Source organism: Zalophus californianus, chromosome 2 (assembly GCF_009762305.2).
Source record: "Zalophus californianus isolate mZalCal1 chromosome 2, mZalCal1.pri.v2, whole genome shotgun sequence".
NCBI lineage: Eukaryota > Metazoa > Chordata > Mammalia > Carnivora > Otariidae > Zalophus > Zalophus californianus.
In genome coordinates, this window is record NC_045596.1 from 121,363,981 (window position 1) to 121,391,745 (window position 27,765).

Here is a 27,765-nt window from a genome sequence, read left to right on the forward strand (position 1 = left end):
TCAGAGTACTGTCTCTGTCTGTGTTCGTTACTGTTTTTCACAGGTACTGTTCCCAGGATTGCTTTTCCACCCGGAGATGTGAGTGTTATGTGCTGCTTCTGCTTCAGCGTTTCTAAGCCACCGTGTGGGATTGTCTGCTGTTCCCCTTTTAAGTACTAAGTAATTTAGTTTCATCAAAAGTTTAGAAGATCTCTGTTCTTCAGGACTTGACTCCATAGCCTAATTTTACTTGGGTCTAGTGAATATGGTTATGATCTCCCCCCACCCCCTTCTGCCATTTTGTGAATTCTCCATCTTACTCTTAACCAGCAAAGTTCATTGTAATTCTTGGCTTAATGATGGATTGCTCTTTATGTTTTATAATATTTACTGGCATTGAATCTCTGGAATATTTTTCTTTGCAGCCTTCATCTTTTTAAGCATTTTTAACCCTACTCTTCTGTGATTCTATGGTTTCTGTGAGTGTCAGGAATTTTTAGTTTATCTTTGTTTTATTCTTCTTGAGAATCATGATCTGTTTTGGCAGTTCTGCCTTTGGTAAAAGTATGCAGTTGACTTGGGTACCCAGATAAAGTCAAGTAGGCTAAAAAAAAAAATGGAGTAATGAAAAGTTACATTACAGATCCACTGGCATGTTCACTTTTTGGCCCTTTTTGATGTTTTGACTTAGCCAGGCATCTCAGAGGAGGCAAGAGTTCTTATCAGACCTTGAATCCTGTTGAAAATTGGATGTTAGGATAGATGACATACCTTTCCATAGTACTAATATTGCCACCAGTTGCTTTATACAACACATCTCTGGTATTTTATATCTCCATGGTGTATGTTGGTATATGTTGAAACATTTTAGATATAAAAACTATTGCACTACAAAAATCCTATAGTTGACTTATGATTTCTCTGTAGCCCCAGTGTAGCTCTTCTTTGGCACCTCAAGTCTTTTCCTGCTTATTCACAGGATCATCTGTTTAAGAAGAAAGCTAGTGTAGTGGTATAAGTCAGGAAATGTGCACAGTTTATTTTGTTACTTGGAAATACTTGTTTCCTAAAAAATGGTTCAAACATTTTTATAGGAAGATTAATTTTTGCAAAGTTGTCTTTTTTCCTTAAATAACTTATCCAACTGTTAAACAGTTCCAAAGTGAAGTTAATCAATACCCTGTGCATTTAGTTCCTTGATTCTTTTGATCTCTGTGCCATGCTGTTTTACCATTAGAGTTAAGACAGAGTAATGAACCAAAGAACAAGAAGTGAAAAAAAAGTGAGTTGCTTGCTTCATTGACAATAGACCATTTATCTTCTGTCCGTTATTTTTTTAAGGTACTAGGAGTCTTTGATTTTTTTTTTCCCCAGTCACTTTTTGGAGCCTATATTTTATATTTATTTTATTGAATAATTTAATTATTCCCTCAATATTTAATGGAGTCATTTATTTTGTCTACTTCATTGAATTCCATGCCAGTGCAAGAATTATAAACCAACTGGTCTGAAGCTACAGAGGGCATTTAATTTGGTTCTGATCTGTCTCCTCTCTCCCTCATCAGTTTACAGTGGCACTTGGTTTGTACCACTTGGCAGCTACCCTCTCTCTGCCCTTTTTTTTTTTTTTTAAGATTTTATTTATTTGAGAGAGAGAATGAGAGATAGAGAGCATGAGAAGGGGGAGTGTCAAAGGGAGAAGCAGACTCCCTGCTGAGCAGGGAGCCCGATGCGGGACTCGATTCTGGGACTCCAGGATCATGACCTAAGCCGAAGGCAGTCGCTTAACCAACTGAGCCACCCAGGCGCCCTCTCTGCCCTTTTTAAAAATGTATTTTCAGATACAAATTAGAATAATTCTTTTAAAACTCTCTGTGGGAATCTGGGGTCTAAAAGGTATTGAACACCAGATAGTGTATTTTGTTTTTATTCACACAGTTGGATAATTACATGTTTCTTTACTTGATGAGGCCAGGATGAAGAAAATGTCCATTGTTGTGCAATTGGCTAATTAGGTTTCCTTTAAATATAAAGCAAGTTACACAGCAGTTAAAGGTATTTTAAAATTTTTCGCTTTTTTCCTTTTAACATTAAGGAATAGCACATAGGTTGCAAAATTAAATAGCCTAGTCAAACGGAGTATTATAAGAGTATTTTTCTCGCTTGGCCTCTAGCAATGCTAATAGAAATCCTTCCCATAGGGAAGACTGTATACAGAAAAGTTCCGAATTTAGAACCCTGCTTTAGACTGTGTTTTTATTACTTCTAAAATCAGATCATGCTGTAAGTCTTTAGACTTTAGAAGTAGAGGTTGTATGTAGCCTGACTTCATGAAATTGATTTTGTAATTTGCAAATATTTGCATATGGAGGCTTTTTTAAAATTCAGAAGTTAAAGTTTTTCATTAAGTATTTGAAAAGTTTAGAAAAGTAGTAGAGAGAGAGATATTACTAACCTTCCAAACCCAGCCACTGTTAATATTTTGGTATATTTACGTAGTTGTTCATGCTGTATATACCATTTTATGTTGTGCTTAAGGTTTTTTCCAAGTTATTACATAGCTTTCATGAATATAATTTTTTAAGGGCTGCATAATATTCTGTTGAGTGGATTGTACCGTATCTTACCTGTTTTCCAGTTATTGGATCTTACTCTTTTTCCCCTAAAATAGATAACGCTTTGATGAAAATCTTTGTGCAGAAACATTTTACCTTTCTAGTTCAGAATCTTTCCTTAGAGTAAGTTTCTAAAAGTGAAGTTGCTGGAACAAAAGATAGTATTTTTAAGGCTTCTGGGGGGTTCTTTACTAGATGAATGCTGCGTGTGTGTGTGTGTGTGTGTGTGTGTGTGTGTGTGTATGTGTGTGTCAGTGTGAAATGTTTGTATTTGGAGAAGAGGGAAGGAAATCTCTGTTTGCTGACTCATGTTTTTATTTTGCACTTTAAACTGATAAGGCCACTTAGCTTTTGACATAAACTAAAGCAGGAAGTACAAAAAGGGGCAGAAAAAAAATGAGTTGTCTTGCCAAGGCCATAGTATCATGGACTCATTTGAGTTCCTGATGGGGAGGTAGGTGTCTTGTTTGACTTGTACATAAAAAAAATGCCTAACTCAAATAGGCAGAAATTAGTCATCGGCCTACATTTTGTTTCATCTACGCACATTTATACGTAAAGTTTTGTGATCTAGCCACTAATTTTTGTGAGTGGCATCAGGACATGCATCCCCCAGCTGACTCCTACAGTGTTTAGAGTTTTTTGTTCTCTTTTGGGAGAAGGCTTCCTGTACTGAGGCTAACACATTAACTATCTTTCTGAATCATAGAGCTAATCGCAGCAGGGCTCTGATGTAAAACCTTCCACTCGTCTGCAGGGTAGATGCGTCACTGGCCCTCATAGTCTTGCCCCTGTCCTTCTTAGCAGCCTTGTGTCATCACCAGCCACCTTGAACCCCAGCATTTCTGTCTTGTGTCTGTGAGAACTAGCAATTGAAACAAGTGGTTAAAAAATTGAGGCTCTAGAGCCAGACAAGATGGGTTCCAACCCTGATTCTGGCATTCAGCTGTGTGTGTAAACTTTGGACAGGTGATTGAACCTTTCCATATTTCACTTTCCTTACCTGTAGAACGGGGGAAATGATAGTGTGTACTCTGAGAGTTTGTTGCAAAGCTTAAACTAGTTGGGAGATAGAAGGTGCTTGGAACAGTGTCTATCATGTAGTAATATTTCAGAATGTTAGCTCTGTTTCATAAAATTCTACTTATCCTGTAAGACCTGTCTGATATTACCTTTTTGGGAAAACTTCCTGAAATCCGTGGAATTCATTGTTCTCTCTTTCTCTTTTATATATTATTGTTTATAATTGCTTTAGAGCTTTTATCATACAGTGTTATAGTTAGTTCATGGGAGATGGGCAAATGCATAGTACATGGGCCTCCCCTTCTATTCCTGTGCTCATGGTCGACCTTGGTACAGTCACACATTCCTTCTGGAGGAGGCCCTAACACTTGGCCTGACCTTCTCAGCCCCATCCTTTAGCGTTAGCATGCAGGGACACCGACTTGCCCAGTCAGAGTTAGTTGTTTACCCCCGGCTCTCCCCTTAGCTTGTGAGCCCCTTCAGGAGATAGACATTTTTGCCCTTGCCCCTGTGTATAGCACAGTGCCAAGCACTCAGCAGGCACTCAGTACAGCTTTGTTGAATGAATGTCAGTTTGAATAGTAAAAACGAGGCTCTGAAATGGTCGTTCTTAATCTCATCCCCTACCCCCCCCCCAGTATACTTGCCTTGTACAACTAACCCATCACTGACAGAGTTTGAAATACCCCCAGATGATTTTGATAGAAACTCACTCCCCTCTCTTTGAAAATCATTGGCTAAAATATAAAAAAAGCAGTTATCGGAGTAGAAGAAAAGGCCATATAGAATAAGAAGAAATGTATTCCTTTTGTCATTTGTTACCAGAGGACTAGAGAGAAGTCGTCCTTGTTCTTTTGCAAAGCTAACCTAAAAGTAAATGATTACTTCAGTAGGCACACTCTGACCAAGGGTGACTTTTGATAGTGGCACAGCTTTGTTTTCTCTTTCTTTTCCTGTTAGATGAAAATAATGCCAACTTCAAAAGGACTGGTAAATTTGGGTAAAACTTTAAGAAAGGAAACAACGGACTCCTTACAGCCCATTGAATGATACGTATATTTAGTAATATTAATTCATATTTTATTGAATAAAGTTGAAGTTCCACACTTGGCCTTCTGATTTCTTCAGGGAGCTAAATTATTCATTAAACATTTATTGAGGATCTGCTGTGTGCCAGGTACAGTGCTGGGCTCTAAAGACAGGAAGAGTAGTAAGATGGAATTCCTCAATCAGTTTCCTGTAGTGGGGAACACAGACATGCGGACTACCACGGAGTCGCTGCAGAGATGCAGTTTGCTGTGACAGCTATTAGTAATCCTTACCTTTTTAACTTCTGAGGATCACTGATGATTTTCCCCTTTTATTCCTGTTGTTGGTAATTTGTGCCTTCTCCTATACTGACCAGTTTTGCTAGAAGTTTAGCCAATTCTTTTAGTGTTTTCAGAGAAGCAGCTTTGATTTTGCAGGTTTTCTGTTATGCTTGCCCCACCCCTACCCCTCACCCCCACCCCCACTGCCCCAGTTTCTGCTCTCATTTCTTTCTCCTTTCTTTGGGTTTAATTTACTGTTTTTTGTTTTGTTTTGTTTTTTTGTGGTAGATACAGAGAACATTAGTTTTCATCTCTTTTTTTCTTTTCTAATATATGCATTTAAGACTATAGCTTTCTCGCCAAGCGTGGCTTGAGCCACATCCTGCAAGTTTTGATGTGTCGTATTTTTATAATCATTAAGTTAAAAGTTTTTTAATTTTCACTGTAGTTTCTTCTTTGACCCATTAGTTAAGTGCAATTATTTTCAAGACCAGTATGTATGGTTTTGATATGTATAGAGATTTGCTTTATGGATCTTTATATGGTCAATTTGGGTAAGTATTCTATGTCTACTTGAAAGTATTATGTATTCTATAGTCATTGGGTGCAGTGATCTATGTACATGAATTGGATCAAGTTTTTTAAATATGTTGTTAATTTTCTGTATCTATTGATTCTTGTTGACTCGTTTTATCAGTTACTATTTTAATCTCCCACTAAGATTGTGGGTTTGTCTGTCATTTTCTGCTTTATATATTTTGACACTGTTGCAATGTGAAGATTTGGGATTATGCTATATCCATGGTGGATCAACTCTTAAAATTATGAAATGTCCCTTTTTTAATCTCTGGTGAAGCTTCTTATTTTGAAGTCTGTTTTGTTTGATTATTAGATAGTTATGGCAGCTTTTTTGGTTAGAGTATGCATAGTATATCTTTTTCCATCCTTTTTCTTTCAGCTTTTCTCTGTCATTTGTATGTAATGTGTGTCTCTTGTAAGTACGGTACAGTTAAGTGGTGCTCCCCATCCATCCCTACCGATCTTTTACTTGCATATTTAGTATGTTTATATTTAAATAATTAATGATTCTTTTGGGATTAGATCTAAATCTTATTGTTTTCTATTTGTCCCATCTATTTGCTCTTTTTTTCTCTCTCCTTACATTCTTTGGATTAATCATATTTTAAAAAATAATTTCATATTTTTTAACTTCTCTAGTACCTTTTTATTATTTTTTTAAAAGATTTATTTATTTTAGAGAGAATTAGTGTACATATGCACGTGGTGGGGAGGGACAGAGAGAGAAGAAGAGGGAGGGAAGCAGACCACCCCCACTGAGTGCAGAGCCTGAGGCAGGGCTCCATCTCACTACCCTGAGATCACGACCTGAGCCAAAATTAAGAGTCAGACTCTTAACCAACTGAGACACCCAGGTGCCCCTCTTTCAGTAGGTTTTTATTATGACAAAACTTTATCAATAATAATTCAATGCTTTATCACAGCCTGGGTAATACAGAGACCTTAGAACACTAATTTCATTTGCCCCTTTCTGCTTTTTTTTTGTCATGCATTTTAATTCTATTTTTTAAATAACCACAAGAGATTCCTATAATTGTTTTGTAAAGTCAGTATCATTTAGACTCACCTTTATTTACCTTTCTGGAGCTCCTCATTCTTTCCTGCCATTCCTTGCTTCTTTCTGGGATCTTTTTCCTTCTGCCTCACAGATTCCTACTGGAAGTCAGTTCTCTCAGATTTCATATGTTGGAAAACACATTTATTTTACAATCACTTTTGCATGATTTTTCCACTAAGTATAGAATTCTGAATTGCCAGTTATTTGTTTACATTTGGCACACTAAGGATGGTCTTATTTCCATTGTTTCTGCTGGAATGTCAGCTATCAGCCGTATTGTACTTATTTGAGAGTAATGTGTCTTTCTAAAGACTTTTGTCATAGGTTTTCAGCAATTTTTGTGTGAGAGGACACATCAAACCTTGTGGATTTCTTTGTATTTATCCTTCTTGGGATTTGTAGAGCTTCATGGATCTGTATCTAGTTGTTTGTTGTCAGTTTTGGAAAATCCTTGGCTAGTATCTACAAATATTGCCTCTGCAACAGTTTTTTCTCCTCGTTTCCCATTACCTTGATCCAGTCTAGTATTAAGATGATTAAAAAAAAAAAAAAAAAAGATTTCAGGCTGTGTTTCAGTATAAAACCTGGTCCATTTCATTTTTGCCCTTACACTAGAGCATACCCCTTTTCGGTTTCAACTGAGAGCCTCCTTCTCCACAGACCCTCCACTACAGTTTGCTTGTTTGATCTCCTCCACCCTATGAGGCCACTGAAGTCTCTGCTTGCTTCTTGAGCCTCCTGCAGCTTGGCTGCCAGTCTCCTTGCTACTTACAGCACAGGCATTGGGAAGTGCCTTGAGAAGAAGAGCAGGAAAGAATGTTCAGCTCACTTCATTGCTTTTCTGTTCTCAGCATCTTGGCCTCTCTAGTCCTGAGGACCTTGGTTGCTCTTTGATATCTTTAAAATTAAAGTGGGGCTTTTTTGTTTGTTTATATTTTATTAGCTTTTATAGTGATTTTTGGGAAGAGGTTGATGTGATACATGTTCTACTGCATCTTAGCTGGAGTTTGTGCAGTTATCCTCTTGAAGGTCTCTCATCTTCTCTGTTTTTGTCTGGTGAGGAGTAACTGGAAGGTTTAAATGAGACAACTGGATGAAAGAATTTGGTACATACGTGTTCATGTCCTTCATTCCTTTCATATCAATAAAAACAAAATTCATACCTTACCTGCCCTATATCTCATAGGCACTGGCTTGTTTACTGAATAAATACCCTAAAATGTTGTAATGTTTACACAGTAGATGCATAACTACTTTTTCTTTTATTGTAAGAGATACTTGAGCAAACCAAAAACAGGTATTAAGACTACTCTTTTTTTTCCCTGTTGCTTTCAGTTTTTGTTGATTGAGGTATGTTTTGAAATGCATTTTTAGAGCCTATAAATGAATCTAAGAATGAAACGTTACAGTATCTGTTGAGAATTTGGACTTATGTGCACTGAGGTTTCTACTGCTTCTATCTCAGAACAAGTAACATACTGCTTTTTAAAGTCTGTCTCAGTTTGTTCTTCTGTGAAAGGGGGTGATTGTATTACCTCATGGAAAAGACTAAGTAAACTAAATACTGAGTGTTAGCTTGGGCTGCCACAATAAAATACCTCAGACTGGGTGGCTTAAACAACAGAAATTGATTCTCACAGTTCTGGAGGCTGTAAGTCCAAGATCAGGGTTCCCACCAGTTTGGTTGCTGGTGAGGGCTCCATCCCAGGCTTGCTTGTAGGCTGCCTTCTCTCTGTGTCCTCACCTAGCCCTTCCGCAGTATGTGTGCATGGTGGGGGGGCCCTTCCTCTTACAGCACCGCTGATCTTACCAGATTATGGCCCCACTCTCATAACCTCATCTCCAAATACAGTCACATGGGGGGTTATGGCTTCAACATGAATTTTAGGGGGAGTCATAATTCAGTCCATAGAATATCATAATACAGAAAATTACTTAAAATAGTACCTGGCGCATTGCAGTTGTTTAGTGAATGGTAGTTTTGTGGTAGCAATTATTTTAAACTTTTTTTTTCCTTTTTTCTTTTCTAGGTGCTGACTTTGGATTACTTTTAAAACACTAGGAATGGTAATTTCTCCTTTTCGGGACCTCAAAACCAAGAAGCTAAAGAGAATTCTATGTAAATAAAGTGAAATCTCTTCTGTTGTCCTTTTGCGTTTGGAGACTTCTTTATTTCATCACACACAAGGAGTCTGTAACTAGTGCAGTCATTATGAATGTGACAAGTTTATTTTCCTTCACAAGTCCAGCTGTGAAGAGACTCCTTGGGTGGAAACAGGGTGATGAAGAAGAAAAATGGGCAGAGAAAGCTGTTGATGCTTTGGTGAAAAAACTGAAGAAAAAGAAAGGTGCCATGGAGGAACTGGAAAAGGCCTTGAGCTGCCCGGGGCAGCCAAGTAACTGTGTCACCATTCCCCGCTCTCTGGATGGCAGGCTGCAAGTTTCCCACCGGAAGGGACTGCCTCATGTCATTTACTGCCGTGTGTGGCGCTGGCCTGATCTTCAGAGCCACCATGAACTAAAACCACTGGAATGCTGTGAGTTTCCTTTTGGTTCCAAACAGAAGGAGGTGTGCATCAATCCCTACCACTATAAGCGTGTAGAAAGCCCTGGTAAGTGAGCCTTTTTTTTTTTTAATGTTCCATTAGCCAACGTATAGTACATCATTAGTTTTTGATGTAGTGTTCCATGATTCATTAGTTGTGTATAACACCCAGTGCTCATCATCACAGGTGCCCTCCTTAATACCTTTTACCCTGTTACCCCATCCCCCCACCCCCTCCCTTCTATAACCCTCAGTTTGTTTCCCGGAGTCCAGAGTCTCTCATGGTTTGTCTCCCTCTCTGATTTCTTCCCATTCAGTTTTCCCTCCCTTCCCCTGTGGTCCTCCACACTATTCCTTGTGTTGTTTAAAATACGAAAATCATCCCTTTCCGTATTTTTAGTTGTGATTTTAAGTATTAGGGGAAAATATGTCAGTCTTTGAAGGTTTTCCACATTCTAACAACTTAGTCTTTTCTAGTTAATTTTATTTCTTAGGAGCAGGGCAAAATTGTCATAGCAACAACTAACACCTCTAACTATAAATAAATAAATAGTTTTCTTTCTAAATTTATTTTTTATGTTTCTCATTGGTTCCATGCATTTCTCTTAAACTTAGCTGTGATTTTATTACAAGAGAAGAAAATTCAGAAAGGAAAGAAACATGGGGTTACCATCTACATGCTTGAGGGAAATAAATCTTTAGTGCAATTGCCAATGACTTGTACCACTTCATTTTTAAGGGGAGCATCTTTTATCACCTCTGGTGGAATTTTGCTCCCTGTGGAGGGTGTGAAGGAATTATGTTCTGCTATGGAATCATTACATACTATTACCTTATAGGATATTCAGAGTTTTTACATGTATGACCTTTTTTGGGGGGCGGGGTTGTAGTAAAGGATATACATTAAAATTTGTATGGTTCTGCCCTCACATGAGAATCCACATTCTAGACCGTTACATCAGTTGGAAAGTAATTAGGCAATCTTAAGCACTTAAATATCTCATTGTCAGATTGGAACCCATTTTGTTGATGGATTAGTTATTAATAGCTTGTGGTTACCAGGGGTTCCCAAATGAGGCTGCGCATTAGAATCACATGGCTCCCCTCCCAGAAATGCTGATTCTAGCTCAGCCTGATAGTCTGTGTTTTTAACAAATACTTCAGATGGTGTCGAATAGCTGTTGAACTGGTGTTAGGAACTACTGTGCTAGATCATGTTCTAATGTGGTTCTCAAATAGAAGGCTTTCTGTTTTTATTTTTTTTATGGACTATTTAAGACCTACAAAAAGTTTAAGGACCAGGGAATAATGTAATAAACATCTTTGTATACACTCAATTTAAGACATAAAAGATTACAAATAAAACTGAAACTCTAGTTTATGCCTCTCTGGTCCTGTTTTTTCCCTTCAGTAACTATTCTGAATTTTTTGGTTAGAATTTGATGTCATTCCCTTGCATGTGTTTATACTGTTATTATGTACGTATACATACATACTTGCTTGTGTGACTTTATGACAATATGTAATATTAGATGTTTAGAAGTATTATGATACTGGAAGATCCTTCTACAACTTGTTATATTCATTCCACATTATGTTTTTGTGATTTTTGTATTACATTCTGTAAGATTACCTTGTCAAATTCTGTGAAAAATCCTCTGGAAATGTTTTTTGGAATTTCATTGGTTTCTTCTGGGAAGGATTGACTTAGTTTTTTTCTAAATTTATTTAGGTGTTTTTCTTTAAGTTTCCTCCATAAAGTTCTTTAATGTCTAGATAACTGGTTGGTTTTTATTGAAAAAGTTATATTTTGTTAGAGTTGATCTTGGCTAGGACGGCACTTGCTTTTTTTTCCAACAACTTTGCTGAATTCTCTTTATTCTAATAGAGACTTTTTTTTCTGCCTGTTATATGTGCTGTGATGCAAATTAAAAAGCAAAAACTCAGGGGCGCCTGGGTGGCTCAGTTAGTCGTTAAGCGTCTGCCTTCTGCTCAGGTCATGGTCCCAGGGTCCTGGGATCGAGCCCCGCATCGGGCTCCCTGCTCTGTGGGAAGCCTGCTTCTCTCTCTCCCACTCCCCCTGCTTGTGTTCCCTCTCTCGCTGTGTCTCTCTCTGTCAAATAAATAAATAAAATCTTAAAAAAAAAAAAAAAAGCAAAACCTCATTGCAGAGATACATGGTCTTTTAGCCAGAAGTTGAGTTGGAGTTAAGAGTTTGGGAGAAGAAAAAAGTAGTGTGTAAGTAATAGGTACAAACAAGATTATTTAGATGTGTGATTTATCACCATTACACAGGAAAGATTCTAATCCTACTTCATGTGATGAAACTGAGGTCCCTCTAAATTAAGTGACCTGTATGTCAGACAACTTAAGATTCACTGTATTTCCTCCCTCCACCCTCCTGCCATTTCCATCCTTGGAATACTGCATCCTGTGCCTCCTGACCCACCACCCTTTCAGGCCAATATCTGCACAATAGAGAGAGTTCTTTTAAGATGCATGTTATGATCATGTTATCTTCCTGCTTCCCATTGCACGTACACAGAGCTCTGCACATTCTGGTCCTGCCTACCCTTCCAGCTTTTCCCACTTTTCCATGTTTTGTGTGTTTGAGTCGTAAGGGAACGCTCAGTGTTCTTCTCCTCCATCTGTAACTCATTTCTCCTCCCTCTTTGCCTAGCTCACTCTTATTTATCCTTCAGCTCTAAGCTTGGTGGAGGTTAGCTTTGCTGAGGAGCCTCCCTTGATACTTCCTTTCCCACCCCCCAGGTAGGCTAGTCTCTGTTTCCCATAGCAATCTGAATTTCTTCATAATGTTCTTCACATTTACAATTATCTTTCTGTTAGTCTTCCTTGCAAGATAGTAAAAGCTCCTTGAGGGCAGGGACCATATATATTATTAGTGTTTTTACTTTAGCAACTAGCACAGTTTGATCAGTTTTTGCTGTTAAATGAAAATACTGCTTTTAATTTCTCTGGTCATTTGTCCATTTTTTTGGAGGTGAGTTTTCAGCTTGTACCCTTTGAACATCATCTTCCCTTGTTCATTTGTTGCTGACAATGAAATAACACCTAACATTACTACTAACATCTCTGACACACGATGGAAAGTTTTTTTTTTTTTAAGTTAAAAGTTAATACTGAGATGATTTTGTTACTCTGAATAACTTATATGTAAAAGGTTTGTTGGGGGGGGGGTGGAAAACCAGCCAAAATAAGACATTTGAGACTCCACAAATGTCATTTCATCCCCCCCCCCACGTAGCCAAGAATTTTGTGAGACAAACATAGAACAGTTTTAGAAAACTTTGAGGCCAAGATCTGTTGAATTTGAACATATCAGGATTTTACTTATATTTTTCATACCTTAAAGTGGCTGATGTGGGAATAAGAACAAATGGACTTTTTCCAGAGACCACTATGAAGCAGCCACTACACTTTTTGGGGCAAAGCCCCACCAGAAGTATAAGGGAGCCTAAGCCCCTTACTCTCCCAGAGTTCAGTAGGCATTTTGGAGCACACCTGGTTATCGTTTCTGTGAACTAGGGAAAAAGGGGTCTGGAATTCTAAGCTGCAGATACACAGCTCAATACTGAATTACTTTGAACTATGTAACTACTTACCTCAGATGAATTATTTCAAAGAGCAATTTAGCAGTTTAAGCATAAGATAGTTAGGTCTCCCAAACTTGGTGTTTTCTGCAGAGATCCCTGTTAAGACCTCTAGAGAAAAGTTTTACAAAAACTGGGTGTCTCTAGGTTTAGCGTAGTGGTTTTCAAAGTGTGTGCTCCCCAGACCAGTAGCATCGGCATCACCTGGGATCTTTTGAGAAATGCAAAATTTTAGACCCTTCCACAGACCTATTGAACTGAACTCTGGGGATGAAGCCAGCAATCAGTGTTTTGCCGAGCTCTTTGGGTAATTCTGACGCAGGCTACAGTTTGAGAACCACTGATTTAAGGTATCCAGGCAAGTCATCAAGTCCAGTTGACTAGATGAAGTTGTCTCTTATTGAAAAGAGGTGCTAATGGTTTGTCTTTGAAGTCACTCATCCTTTTGGACTTTGCATGTTTTGTTACAGATATAAAATTGACCTCTTCCCAGAATTTTCCTTCTCTCTGATATTCATTAAGATCAGCACTCTGATAAAATATCATAAGGTATCTTTAAGGTGATGGAGGAGTCAGGGAGAGAGGAATGCTTTGTGATTTGGCCCAATGCAGGTTTTATAATTGTTCTTTTGGCTATCTGATACTGTTTGTTTGACCAAAAATACTTTTGTGGGTTTAAGGAATAGTGGTTTTTCTATAACCTATGTCATTTATTTTGTTATAAATAAAAGGGTCTAAAAATTGTAGTGGGGAGAGGGGACCAGAAGTTACAGAAGCACTTTGCAGCAACTTGTATTCATCACAGTTAACAATGGTAAAGGGGTGAAAGGGGGGACAGCCTTCCTTTTGGTGAAAGGTATTACCTTGGCCATTACTGAAAAATATATCTTTGGGAAAGTAAAAAATGTTCAGGATTTCTTTTTCTGCAAATGTGTGGATAGTGACAGGAAGGAAAGTTCTTGCAGCTTCTGACTGTGACCCTGTTGATGATGTAACAGGTGACTGTTTACTTGGACTTTTAGTAGCCTTTAGAATCAAGGCTGCTTATTAGTGGTTGGGTTAAATATAGGTTTTCTTTTTCTTTACCAAAGTAAATGCTGACAGTGGTAAAGTCAGTCCTCTAACTGTGGTGTTAAGAAGACCATTCAGTGGCTAGCTGTTGATAACTAACATGCCTTTGTGGAGACTTCCTGTCATTTGGTCTTACTTTTTTTTTTATATTTTTCACATGGCTCTTGAAACCTATCTTCTGTACTTTAAATTTAATCAACTTGAAAGGCCACATTAAACCTGACCTCGAAATTCTGAGATTTCAATTTTAATCTTTAAAGTAACACCCTGGAGTTAGCTTCTGGTGCGTTTATTTTCAGCATAATGGCTCCCAGCTGTTAAAATTAAAATACACCTAAAATCTTCTTCACCTGTTGGCTGAATGAGAGTTTCGACTCTTTGGCTGCCTCAGTCACCGTGTAATTCGTGGCTTGGAAAATGTTACCTTAGAAAGTCTTAAAATTCTAGAAATGGAGAGCGAATTTAGTGCTCACAAGGAGCTGAGTAGGGGATGGACCAGAGGGAAGTGGGTGTCACTATAAAAGGGCAGAAACATGAGGGATCCTTGGGTTGATGGAAATTTTCTGCGTATTAACTGTATCAATGTTGATACTCTGTGATGTTGTCCTGTAGTTCTGCAGGATGTTACCATTGGAGGAAACTAGGTAAAGGGTTGAGAGGATTTCTCTGTATTATTTCTAACAGCTGCATGTGAATGCATCTACAATTACCTTAATTTAAAAAATAGTGATCTGTGCAAAAGTCCCTAGTTCAGCTCATGACTCAGTCATGCTAGTGGTTTTCCTCAGGAAAACCATTGTGCCTCAGTACATGCATTAGGTGCACTATGCACACTTGTTATTTTCCAAACACATTACTAAAAAAACATACTAAGGGATTGAGATTTAATAAAATTAACATTTTAACCAAAATGAAAGGTTTTTTTAAAATGTTTCTTCATATTGCGAATGTGTTTTCACTTGAGCCAATGGTGACAAAAACTTATATCCAAGTAAAGTTGTTGTTGTTTTAGGCTTGTGTTAGTATATTCATTTGGAGGATGGGAGTGGAGGAGAAGTATTATTGACTTTTCCTTCAAGTTTATCTGAATGGTGATTCATAGGAGTCTGATAACTGAACTTGTAAACCAGATATCAGGATATAATCATTTTAAGTGTTCTCAAGATTTGGGATTAATTAGCCAACAGTATTAACTATAAAAATTAAAGCATTATGACTTGTGTATTAGGGTTCGCCAGAGAAGCAGAACCAATCAGATATAGATATAAGAAGACATTTATTACAGGAATTGACTAACAGAAATACAGAGGCCAGAAAGTCCCATGATCTGCTGTCTAAAAGCTGGAGAACCAGCAAGCTGGTGGTCTGAGTCCCAGTCCTAGTCCAAAAGGCCTGAGAACTGGGAGCACTGATCTCTGAGGGCAGATGGGTTTCCCAGCTCAAGCTTAAAAAAAAAAAAAAAGCACATTTGCCCCTCCCCAGCCTCTTTGTTGTTCAGGCACTCAACAGATTGGATGATGCCCACCTTGCATTAGTGAGAGCAATCATCTTTACTCTGTCTGCTGATTGAAATGCTAATCTCCTCTGGGGACACCCTCACAGACACAGCCAGAAGAAAATGTTTTACGAGCTCTCTGGGCATCCTGTAGCTCAGGCAAGTTGACACATAAAATTAACGGTCACACCTTATAATTATCTACATCTAAATTTCTCCTCATTTAAACATTTATGGTGCATATACAAATCCTCAGGAACTGTGTCTGCCCAAGAAAGGCTGGTATATGGTTATAGCACAGGTTGCGAAATTGAATAATAGAATTCTGGACAAGGGATGCAGCTAACTCTTAAAAGCCTGAGAGTGGCAACAGAAAAGCTCACCCAATTCTAACACATCTGGACATTGTGTTCCAGTCTATGTGGTTGGTGCAGATATGTATGTATATTTCATTGTACACAGGGTTTAAATCCATTTATAAGGAGACATACGGAAAGTAGAAAGTATTCCGAATAAAGTAGACCAGGGAAAACAAATTAAAATGGAAGGTCAAGACTAAGAAGAAAATCAGCACATAATGCATTCCATAAGAGTTACTATGATAGATACACAGCTATATTTAGTTACTATATGTTCCTGTCATAGTCTGGGTGGTTCTCTAATTCTTCCAGTGTGGGAGAGAGATGTGTACAATATTTAGATGAAGGAAGAATGCTTTGAAAGCTGTAAGAGGTACATTTCAAAGCATTTGTACCTGTGAAGGGTGGGTGGTGGGGAGGGACCTTGAGGCCCTTTGCAGAGGTTGACTGCAGTTGGAATACCCTGGGGCACGAATGTCCCTGCCTTTGTAGTTGCTCTTCCAGAGTCTGCTCAGGGCTCCATTCTGTTTGATCACTAATCCTCCTCTGTAAAAGCTCAACACACAGCCAAGCGGACATGGAGTTTAGATGGTGAATTTTTCTCCAAGCTATTATCATTGGCCTTTGGCTTGTGTTTGATAATTTCATCATTGCCATCTACCATATTACTGGAAACAGATGAAGTAATATAATTTTGAGTAGGATTTTATACCCAGATCTTCTAGCAGATTCCATATTCTTAAAGGCAAACTGTGAAGTCTATTCTGATTTTTTTTTTCCTGAGCAACTGTTTTCAGTGCATTATTTGGGGCATTGGTTTTGTGCTATTTATTAATTGATGAACATATGAAAAGTTATAACAGTTACTATGTGTTACTTTTACAAAAGTTGTAAAAGTGCATAAATTGAGGCAGATATCTGGACAATTATGTGATTTGTTTCTGGATGGGATTTTTCTGTTGGTAGATACACTCCAACTTGAAATATTAAGAATATACAGCTTATACAAAGTATCATTCTCATCATTTTGCTTTCCTGACCATTGTCTTCCATTTCATTCTTTTTCTACCTCTGCAACATTAGGTGTGCCAAGAGAAGGTATTTTCAGATCTTTCTGATTCATTCCAAATTCGACACTCTTCCCTCCACCACTGCTAGTTTATTAGGGCCAAATGAACACTCGCCAGCTAGCAGTTGTTAAAAACAAAACACAAACAATGATGGCTAATGAAGAAAAACGATTTCAAAAACCATAAGAAAGTTCATCATAATGAATGAAAGAAGTAGTGTATATAAGGATTGCAACTGTGTAAAAATAATAAAAGGAAAAACTTGGCTTCCAAGACAAGCTTTGGGTGAAATAATGTGACTTGTGAGTTGTGCTTTTTAGCTTATTGTCCCCACATGTGGAGCATCCTCAAACTGTGTTGTTTTTTTTTTTTTTGGTAGGTTTGGGAATGTTTTATGTGGTTGGGATAGGGGAGTGACCGGTGATTTGCCCCATACTGGAGTGCCCTGTGCTCTTAATGGTTACTTACAAAAGGGAAGGTTGCCTTATATAATGCTCTTAGGCCGAGTATCTCAGTGTTAACTTCTAGCCTCCTTGGTACTAGGTATCAAAGGCTCAAAGAAGACTGGAGATTTCGTTCCCCAAAATGTATATCTCATTCCTTTGTCTTTTTCTACTTCAAAATGCAAATGTTCTGAAAAGTTCCACATCATGCGTAATAATCTTAAATTAGCCAAATGATCAGACCACTGTCCTGATGGTTGGAAAAATATTTCTTTGGGGAAAAGATAGGGAAGGAAAGAGAGGATGTTCATTTTAAAGGGCAGAGCTGGGATACTTTGGGAAGCCATAGGGTGCCACGAGCACAATGTTAAAAATCTTAGAGGGCCTGAAGAATCGAAAGCTAAAAAAAAAAAAAGAAAGAAAGAAAAACCAATTTTGTTAATTTGGCAGCTTGGCTGGGGATTAGTGTCATTTTTAGATATTGGTGTTAGGACCCCTTTGAAAGCTGCAGACTTCTGTTTCCCCCCTGAGTTTAGTCTGGTCTGGGCTTCCACTGTGTCAACAGCGATTCTTCCCCATGTGTGGGAGGTGGGCAGATAAACACTTAACTTGCCGCTAACCCTTTCCACTTTCCTCATTATCAGTGCTCTCATACTCTCTTACGGGTCTGCTCTTCATAAATCTGCTCTGAGTGACGTGGGTTATATAACTGGAAGTAACTGTAACTTCCCTGAAAAAAGATCTAGAGTCTAGAAACATGGGTCATGTTTAAATAAAAAGATTTAGGGCAACCAAGGACTGTTGGCAGATTTTCCTCCCGTTCTTTGTATCATCAGCTTCATGCTCTGGAATCTCAGCAGACCTTACAATGGAAGATCAGGTTCACATTCTCCATCACTACCTCGGTTCTAACACCGCTTCCCAGGATACGCCACTGCTCAGTGTCCTTGGTTCTTAACCCCTTCGCACAAAGGAGGCAATTCTTATCCAAGTAGTCGTCTGACTTCTAGAGTCACACATCACCTTCCTCCGACCACCTGCCTGCTTGCCTGTCTGGGATCTTCAGTCACAGTAAGGCGAAAGGAGAGCCTATAATTTCTATAAGTGGTCTTGAGGCAGCTTTTTGTAAAGTAAACATAAACATATGTAAGACAGCAGAGTGGAAGTCTTGGATGTTTTTTCCTTCATGTTTCCCTTCATTTCCCTTACAGTTATGTCTAGCTAGCTCTTTAGGAGATTTAGCAGTATTTTTTCTGTGACAGTATCTTTCCTTAAGTGTCGAAAAAGTTTAGTGTGTGGTGGTGTGCCAGACAGATATTTAAGTATGATGGTTAAGGTAGGAAATAGTTTGGGGTACATGCTTTTGAAACAATATAACCTACAGCTTTTAAATAGGAAAAGGAAGTGCTCATTTTAAAATGAGCTGTGTAGAAAAAAGAAAATTGATAGGAGCATGTCACAAGGACGCGAGTCAGCCTGAAGAGGGCTGCCCGTGGCTTAATCAGAGACAATTTGATCAACAAAATAATTATGGACAGAAAGTAATTATAAACCCTTTAGGGATAATAACAGGAATCCTGATGATAAATAAATGGAGGGAAAGGGGGAGGGACTCTTATTCACGATAGAATGCCAGTTGCTGACTGGTAAATATGGAGTGGAGTTCTTTAGGATATTCAGGACAAATGAGACAATTTAAAGCAGATAGCTTTTATCTCTTGGGTTGTAAGGTTAAAATACGGTTAGGAGGCGTCTCGGATCCAAAAACCTGGACTAAAATTTGGGCCAGTTACTTGTCCTCTGAATTTGTGTTTGCTAACCTGTGAGATAGGGTCTGATTATATCTACTTTCCAGGGTTGTGGCAAGGATTGAATTAAGTAATGCATGTGAAAAGGCTCTATATGCATTCTTGAAACACAACATGGCTGAAATAAGGAACATAACTTCTGTGTATATCTGCAGACTAAAAATGAAATTCATACTGTAAGTAAAGTTTGACTAAACAAATTTTTGGAAAACTAATGATAATAGTTACAATAATAATAATAATAGTAACAGTGAAAATTAGAATAGTTACTTTTTATGCTTGCTATGTGCCAGGCACTGTGCTTGTCACATCCCTTGTATTCTCATTTAATACTGACCACAACTGTAAGGGGCAGAGGTACCAGCAGGGCCACGGAGATGCACTTTAAGTCGTCACACAACTTAAAACAGGCCAGCCGGGATTCAGATTGAAGTCTAACTCCAAAATCCATACTGCTAATCACCGCACTGTACTGCTTGCCAAAAGAAGTCGCTTTCTCCACCACTTTAACCGGTTTTCTCTCTTTAATGAAGGAGAAGAGCATCTACGGTTTTTAGTAGCAGAGCATGTGATCTGAACTGTATACCAGCTGCCTGAAGTCAGGGTCCATCCATCACAGTCAAGTGAGTCCACCCCTGTGCTTCAGGTGTTCATGGAGGCTTTACTTGTGTTTATTTCCCATTGGTCAGTAAGCTTCATCATTAAATAACAAGTATCTGTTACATGGAATATGTTTAACAGAATCAAATTTGAACTCAGAATGAGAACTAATTACATTCAGCGGCAATTACAAATTAAGCCACAGGGCCTGGTGCAACCCCTGGGGATGGTCATTTACACATAAGTAGTGTCTAGGGCCGGCCAGCCACTGCCTGCGCAATGGTAACTGCCCCTCACGAAGGGCCTCCATGGCCCCGGAGCCTGCCTGGGCAACACGGGAAGACACCACGGCTCGGTGGTTATGAGCCGAGATTCTGGAGCCAGATGCCTTGGTTTGAATCCTGTCTCCACTGGTTACTGGTTGTGTTCTTAAAGGCAAGTTCGTCTCCGTACCTCAGTGTCCATTTTTATAAAGTGGAGGTAATGACAGCGCCTCGGTCAGAGTCATGACAACGGAAGGAGGTTTGTACAGCACTTGTCATATAGAAGCACTGTATAAATGTTAAATGAAAATCTGAGAGAAGTACTATTACTCCCATTTTACTTGTAAGGAAGTGCGGTCCTAATAATCGGCTAGTAAAGAATTGAGCAGGAATTCCAATTTCGGAAGCCAGAAACTAAAACCGGCCTCTAATTGTTGTTCTACTTCATCCACACCTTATGAAGGATTTTTTTCCTCCTGGTATTTTTAGCTTACACTCTGAAGTTCGTCTTCCTCTAACAAACTCCGAAGCTCTAATAACATAGCACCTTCCTTCTGTGGTAGTTAAGTAAATAAACCCTCCACAGAAGAAAGGAACCTGGGCTCAGAGTAGGGAGAGAGGAGTCAGGGAGGGAGGCAGCGTTTGAGAGCCCACCCTGTGCCGCAGCACTGGGGCTTCACAGAGCTGTTGGGGGGCTTGTGTCATTATCCCTACAGAAACGAGGGAGAACTTACCCTGCCCGATCCAGACAGCTGGCACTCGTGGCGGTCTTGATCCAAAGCCTGTGCATGATACCATGCCACCTGGCCAAAAATGTGGACACTTGATAAATTTTCTGGTCAGCGGTCAGCTTCGTGTCAGACCCTGCTGGTGTTTTCTATATCATTCTCATTTTAATCGGTGTACCTGCGAATCGGAACGGGTAGTGTATAGAGTTTTAGGGGTAAGAGGAATGATGTGAGAAATTTGAAGTTCCAGGTTTCACAGCTGCCTAGAGACATAGGGTGAGAAAGCTAGTCATTGCCAGTGCCTACAGTCACCCCTCATCGTTCTGCACCCCGGCTCCCGGGCAGTCTGACTTAACGAATCTGGGATGAGGTGCAAGAATCTGCCTTTTTATTTTTTTTATTTTTTTTAAAGATTTTATTTATTTATTTGAGAGAGAGAGAATGAGAGATAGAGAGCACGAGAGGGAAGAGGATCAGAGGGAGAAGCAGACTCCCCGCCGAGCAGGGAGCCCGATGTGGGACTCAATCCCGGGACTCCAGGATCATGACCTGAGCCGAAGGCAGTCGCTTAACCAACTGAGCCACCCAGGCGCCCAAGAATCTGGCTTTTTAAACAAGTATCTTGCTAATCCAGTTGCAGGTAGTCTGAGGATTTCAAGAAAGATCAGTCTATATTAATCAGCTCATAATAAACAGTCCAGGAATAGTAATATAATTCACAAACATACACTAATTGAAAAAAATAGTAAGAATCTATTATATGCTGTGCACTAAATTATACAGAAGGGAAAAAAAAAGCTCAGATCTACCCTCTAGGGGCTTAGGGTCTGGGTGAGGTAAAGTCAAATTAGCAATTAAATGTTACAGATGCTGTGATGGAGGTCTTTTTAGGCAACAGTGGGGCACAAAGAAAAGAGGAATTCATTTTTACTGGGGGTGAGTAGAAAAACCAAGAAAGGCACCATAAAGGAGATGACATTTAGAACTGAGACTTGGAAATAGGGTCAAAAGTACAGAAGTATGAAACTAGCAGATGGAAACTGCAGGAAGCCCGGGATGGCTGGGCGGAGAGAGGGTAGGAGGACACATCCCCCCAAGGATAGGTTGGAACTGGAATCTGGCCTAGGTCGTGGAGTCACAGAATATGTACCGTGGGTGCATACGTTCACAGATAAGATGTCTTTCACGGAAATCAGCTGTAGTATACAAAAAGGATCCCTGGCCTGGAATTATCTAGGAAGTTGAGTTCTCAAAGTTGAATTAGATGTGGCTACTTTTAAGTAAATTTAATGTTTGTTTGTTTTTTTCTTTTTAAGCTTGAAGATACTGTTATTGAATACAACTCATTTCTCTACTTACATTCAAACTGTGTTCACATATTTGTTTTTTCTTAATGTATTTGTACTGAAGAGTAATTGATGTATTCCTAGAAAATAGATACTGTGAAGTTACTCCCTTTAGGCGAAACTATCTTAACCTTTAAAAAGATGTTCTCCCAAAAAACTAAACAGAGGACCGGAAAAAGGATTTTAACAATGACTTCCAGAATCTCCTTCCAGTATTACAGGACTGAGCGGTGCAGTGTGGTGGTGATGAGCAGGCCTTGATTGAAAGCCTGGCCTTCAGCACAGCATCTGTAGTGACCTTGGATGTCTTACTGACCTGGGCCAAGCCCGCTTCCTCGTCCATTGTGAAGGTTCAGTGATCTGCTAGGAATTCCGTGTAGGCAGGGACATGGCTGTCCCATTGACTTCTGCATCGGTCGTGCCATGTACCACCCGTAGTCGGTACTTGATGGGCGTGTGTGTAGTGCTCAGTGAACATTAATATTATTTCACACCCTCCTTATTATTGCCTCACGACCACTAAGCAAACAAAGAGAGAAAATGCCAGCACTCAGGGATTAGGGGCTATATGTTTTATTAAAATTTAACCTTGATTAAAGGTTCTAAGAATCTTGTCTTCAGTGTGAAGTTTCCCTGACACATCCTGAGGTGAGGAACTTTATTTCATAAATGCATATACTGTGAACTTTTAAATGGTCTTCTCCTCTCTACCACTCTCTCTTCGAAATGTTCCTGTTGAGAAGGTCACTGAGCACACACTGTATCTGGGGACATCTGTCTAGTGCAGATATTGTACCGGGCACAGCTGCTCTGGCAGCGTCACCGTCCCTTGTTTTCACGGGGAACGGCCGCCACTGGCCTCGCCCTCGAGCCATTCTTCGATTAGCCCTGGGCCACCTTCCTGCTTTTTAGGTGACCTCCTGAGGTGTCCTGAGACCCAACTGAGATGGGGTCTGGTGCTGAATTTTATACATGGGAAGCCCCAAATAGACATAGAGCAGCACTGTCATCAGAAGACTTGAGGAATTTAGGGCAAGAAGGTCCTTTCGAATTCAAGTCCCTTGTTTTTTTGAGTGAGGAAATTGAGACTCTGAAAAGTTAAGTAATTTGCTCAGAGTCAGAAAAGTAGTTATTATCCTAGCCAGGGCTGAACTCAGATGTCCTGACTGTTACCTAAATGCCTTTTCCAAGTCTTTAGAACTCAAAAGCATTTTTGTACCACTGGGTAGCATCTAGCTTGTTAGCCATCATGCGAATGTGGGCAAATGGAGGCAAGGGCCTGGCCACTTTGTTATCAAAACTCTCATGCATGTTTTTAAAAAAAAAAACAAAAAAAAACTAGTGTTCACCAGCATCTGGTGGGTCACAATTTAGGTAGGGATTTGTCAGCCTTAGTGTCATTACTAGGCTACCACTGACTGGGTGATAGAATATCAAACAGGACTTCAAAATCTTGAAAAAGCTCACAAACCTAGAGGGTGTGCGTGAATGCTTTCCAGAGCTCTGCTCCTCTTTCCAATTTTAGCTATTTCTTTTTCATGCCTTTTCCTTGTGCCTTGGCAACGCAGAAAAGCAGAGTCCAGTAGCAGAATCACAAATGTCTCCTGAAACTCACTTCCTGAAACTTTCTTAGTTTGGTTTCCCTGTTGACTGAGAAAGGGATTTTATTTTATTTTTTTTTACTAAAATAGACATCTAAAAACTTTGAAAAGCAGAGGTCCATCTCTGGGAAAAGGCAGCAATCTGACTTTTCTCCCCCCTTGCTTAGTCAGGAAGAGAAGGGAAGAGAGCGTCCTCGTCTTAAAGACATACAGCAATTAGAGATTTTCAAGTGGGTGGAAGGAGGCATTGTGAAACTGCCTAGGAGTCCTCCCCCACCCCCACCTCCCAGATACGCCGGAAGAGGTGGTGTGAAGCCAGTCAAGGTTCTTACCAGGGTTAGGACTCTTAGAATACAGGAATGACACAACACAGTCTGATTTTTAAATGATTGAAATCAAAAAGAAATTTGTGTGTATAAAGAAAGGTGTTTTACCCATTGGGTTTCTCTTTCCAAAGAAATTCTTGCAATTCAAATTAACCAGGAGCAGCCCTGGAAAGAGAAGCCACAAATTTGAGTCATTGTTTGAAATTGCCAAGTAGGAGTAACCTTTTCGGGGCACCAAAGAAAACTTTGGTTCCCCAGAAGAGTCCGTGCTTCCGTATCTGTTTTCCATAGAATAGAAATCGCCTGAAACATGGAAAGAAATATTAAAAGGAAGACATTTCTCATTCTCTCTGCCTTCCTATTCCTGACCTGAGTCAGGCCCAGAGTTTGCAAATCCTATTTCTTTCAGCTAGTTCATCCACCTCTCGCCTAGGAAATAAGAATTGGACATAGAAGGTGCATTTAAACATGGAAAATTCATCTGGATGTTTATTTTTTCCTTTTCCCCCAGTAGAAAACTGCTCTCTTAATCTTTCCTTACCTGAAATATTACTGAGTGAAGGGAACAAGGGGGGTGGGGGGTGAAGGGGAAGAGATGTCTGGGAGGGAGCGGCAGCATTGTCCTCTAGGGCCCACCCAGGCCAGAGGGGCTGGGCCTGTCCTCTCAGAGAAGCTTGTGCACGTAGATGCAGCCCTGCCTCACAAGGCACCGTGTGTCTCTTGCACGCTAACACTTCTCTTTGGGGCTGGCAGCTGTTCCAGATCCCAGACCCAGATCTTTCCTCTCCTGAATTTAAATAGTTACTGTTTATAGTCTGGATGCCCATATAATTTGTTGTCCACACTGGGACACTTCTGAGAGTGACATGGGTCACCTATTAATAATTCCACTGGACGGCACATACAAATTGGGACTGTCCCAGGCAAACCAGAACATACAGACATCCTACTTCTAAGTCTTCAAACTACACAAATCGAATTTGGTCATCATATATTCTGTATCATCAGGGAGTTAGAAGTATCTCGTAACTGAACTTGTTAAATTGGACTAGAGTTTCTTCCTTTAAATTGTCTGACCATAACTTTCTTTTGTCCAGAAACACTTCTGAAATTTGTTCTACTTATCCATCCCTTAAACTGTATAGGACGTAATTTAACATGCTTGGAGACTTAGAGTCGCTGCAGCAGAAGAATGTCATGGTTGAGAGTGCTCCATGCCTTCCTAATTCTTGACACTTCTTGTGTGACCTTAGGGAAGTTACCCTGTAAGCACTCTTCTTTCCAAAGTGATACAACATGGTTAGCCTGGGTCCAGCTTAGAGCAAATATGTTAATGTAAATTTTGTGGAATATGGTGATCACCTAAAATGGATTTGATGAGTCTCCTTCTACATAAATGCTCTTAGTTCTAGAGTCTGTTCTGTATATTATTTGTCTCCCTCTGGCTGCTACTGGTCACTTGTTGGCTATAGTTTTCTAAGAAATTAATAACTTGTTAAGAATTGTGACACCGAGTCAATAGGAAACCCATACATTCAGACTCTAGGGTACTGCCACCCACTTCAGCACAGTGTGCCATTCAGGGTACTCAGAGCCTGCGTCTCCTTGGACTATCAGTTTTACTTGATTTTAAGTTACTTAAAATATCACCTTTGTGTTTGGTAAGTAGTAAGGAGTAGAGCATAAAATGTGTATGAATTTGGTAAAGAAAAATTTCACAATTCCAGTGGAGCTGCTGAGATCCCAGATGAGTTCACTTTCTGTCACTGAAAAATGTTGAAAAACACTGCAAAAATGTCTCAGAAAGATTCTGAGGGTAATGTGAGAAGCTCTAAAACACTGTGGTGGCAGCTATTTGTTAGAGGGTTAAATGGAACTTCAGATAAATTTGACAGAGAAGTCTTTTTTTTTTTTTTTTTTTTTTTTTTTTTTTTTAGAAAAGTCGTCTTTCAAGTGGAGGGGCACCTGGGGTGGCTGTCAGTTAAGCATCCAACTCTTGATCTCAGCTCAGGTCCTGATCTCAGGGTAATGAGTTCAAGGCCTGTGTTGGGCTCCACGCCCAGTGTGGAGCCTGCTTGGGGGGGGGGGGAAAAAGAGTACATACGATATCCATTTACTTTTTACCTGGCAGTTCTGCTTATTAACTTTTAACAGCCCATACAAGACACTGCATGTCTTAAGTGTTATCACTGCTTTAACATGGAGCTTCCTTGCAGCTCTTTACTTTTGATATCTTCAGCTGGTTTTCACTGTAAGAGCTGGTGTGTCTGATAACCAACTGGAATTCCTTTCCTGGATGGGGATTGTGCATTAGGGGCTACACATCATATAGTGCCAGAAGTAGAGATATAGGATAAAGTTGTTTTAGTTGGGTATTAATACACTATTGAAGAGCTCAGAGTAACGGTTCCAAAACTTTGACGATGGGATTAGAAAAGGGAATTGATAATAAAACATTTTAGCCATGTTTAAAAATTGATAGAAGACAGTTTAAATTGCCTCTTCACATTTACTTTTTGAACAGTTTTATTAAGGAATAACTGATATAGACTAAACTGTACATGTTTAAACTGTACAATGTGATTAGTTTTGACATATTCCTGTGAAAGTATCACCATAGTAAAGACAAGGAACATACATACACATCACCTCCAAAATTTACTCGTGCACCTTTGCAATCTCTCCCTCCGGCCCTTACTATCATCCCCAGGTAACTACTGCTCTGCATTCTGTCACCATACATTGGTTTACATATTCTAGATTTTATATGCATGGAATTACACAGTATACACTCTCTTTCTTTCTTAAAGATTTTATTTATTTGAGAGAGAGCAAGAGTGAGCATGAGCGGGGGGAAGGACAGAGGGAGAGGGAGAAGCAGGGTCCCCACCGAGCAGGGAGCTCCAGGAGGGCTCGATCCCAGGACCCTCAGATCATGACTTGAGCTGAAGGCAGACGCTTAACCCACTGAGCCACCCAGGCGCCCCTACACTCTTTTTCTGTCTGCCTCCTCTCCACAAATTTTGAGTCATCTGAGTTGTTGTATGAATCAGTATTTCATACCTCTTTATTGCTGAGTAGTAATCTACTGTATTAACATACCATAATTTATTCATTTGCTTGTCAGTAGACATTTGTTTCCAGTTTTTGGCTATCACAGAGAAAACACACACATCTGTATGGATATGTTTTCATTTTGCATGGGTAAAAACCTAGAAGGAGAATGGCTGGGACATATGGTAGATATGTTTAATTTTGTAAGAAACTGCCAGAATGTTATCCAAAATGATTGTACCACTTTACATTACAACCAGCAATATATGAGAATCCCTATTGCCAACACTTGGTATGGTCGATTCTAATAATTAAAAAAAATTATTGTAAAATATATATACCATAGTACTTATTACTTGTACATTCATAAATGTGCAATTCCATAGCATTAAATAAATTCAGTGTTGTATAACTATTATCACTATCCATACCCAAAATTTTCTCATCATCCCAACAAAAATTCTGTACTCATTAAGCAATAACTACTTTTTTCTTCTTTTTTCCAGCCCCTGGTAACTAATCTCTGTTCTACTTTCTATATCTTATGAATTTGCCTATTCTGAGTCCTTCATATAAATAGGATCAAAGTCTTTGTCCATTTGTGTCTGACCTATTTCACTAAGCACAGTGATTTTAAGGTCCATCTTCTTTGGTGTAGCATCTGTTCACATCTTTTGCCTAATTTTTAATTGGTTTGAGTTTTGAGGTTCTTTATGCATGATACAATCTTTATCATCTAGGTGATTTGCAAGCATTTTCTTTGAGTGTATGGCTTGAATGTGTCAGTGTAAGACACACTTCAAAATGAATATCCTCAAACAAGCATTTGGGAGAAAAATCAGAAATTTAGAAACTAAGTACAGAAATGGACAAAAATTGGAA

At 39.3% G+C, this 27,765-nt stretch overlaps 1 protein-coding gene across 6 annotated transcripts in view; it reads left to right on the top strand.

The window, feature by feature from the left end:
* The window catches only part of SMAD1 (SMAD family member 1), a 73,867-nt gene that overhangs the window by 21,378 nt on the left and 24,724 nt on the right, over positions 1-27,765 (top strand). For all 6 annotated transcript variants that reach the window (XM_027598110.2, XM_027598115.2, XM_027598112.1 and 3 more), the window contains exon 2: positions 8,594-9,175. In XM_027598110.2, the coding sequence (XP_027453911.1) occupies positions 8,776-9,175 (400 nt within the window). In that variant the 5' untranslated portion in view covers positions 8,594-8,775. The remainder of the gene's footprint in view (positions 1-8,593; positions 9,176-27,765) is intronic.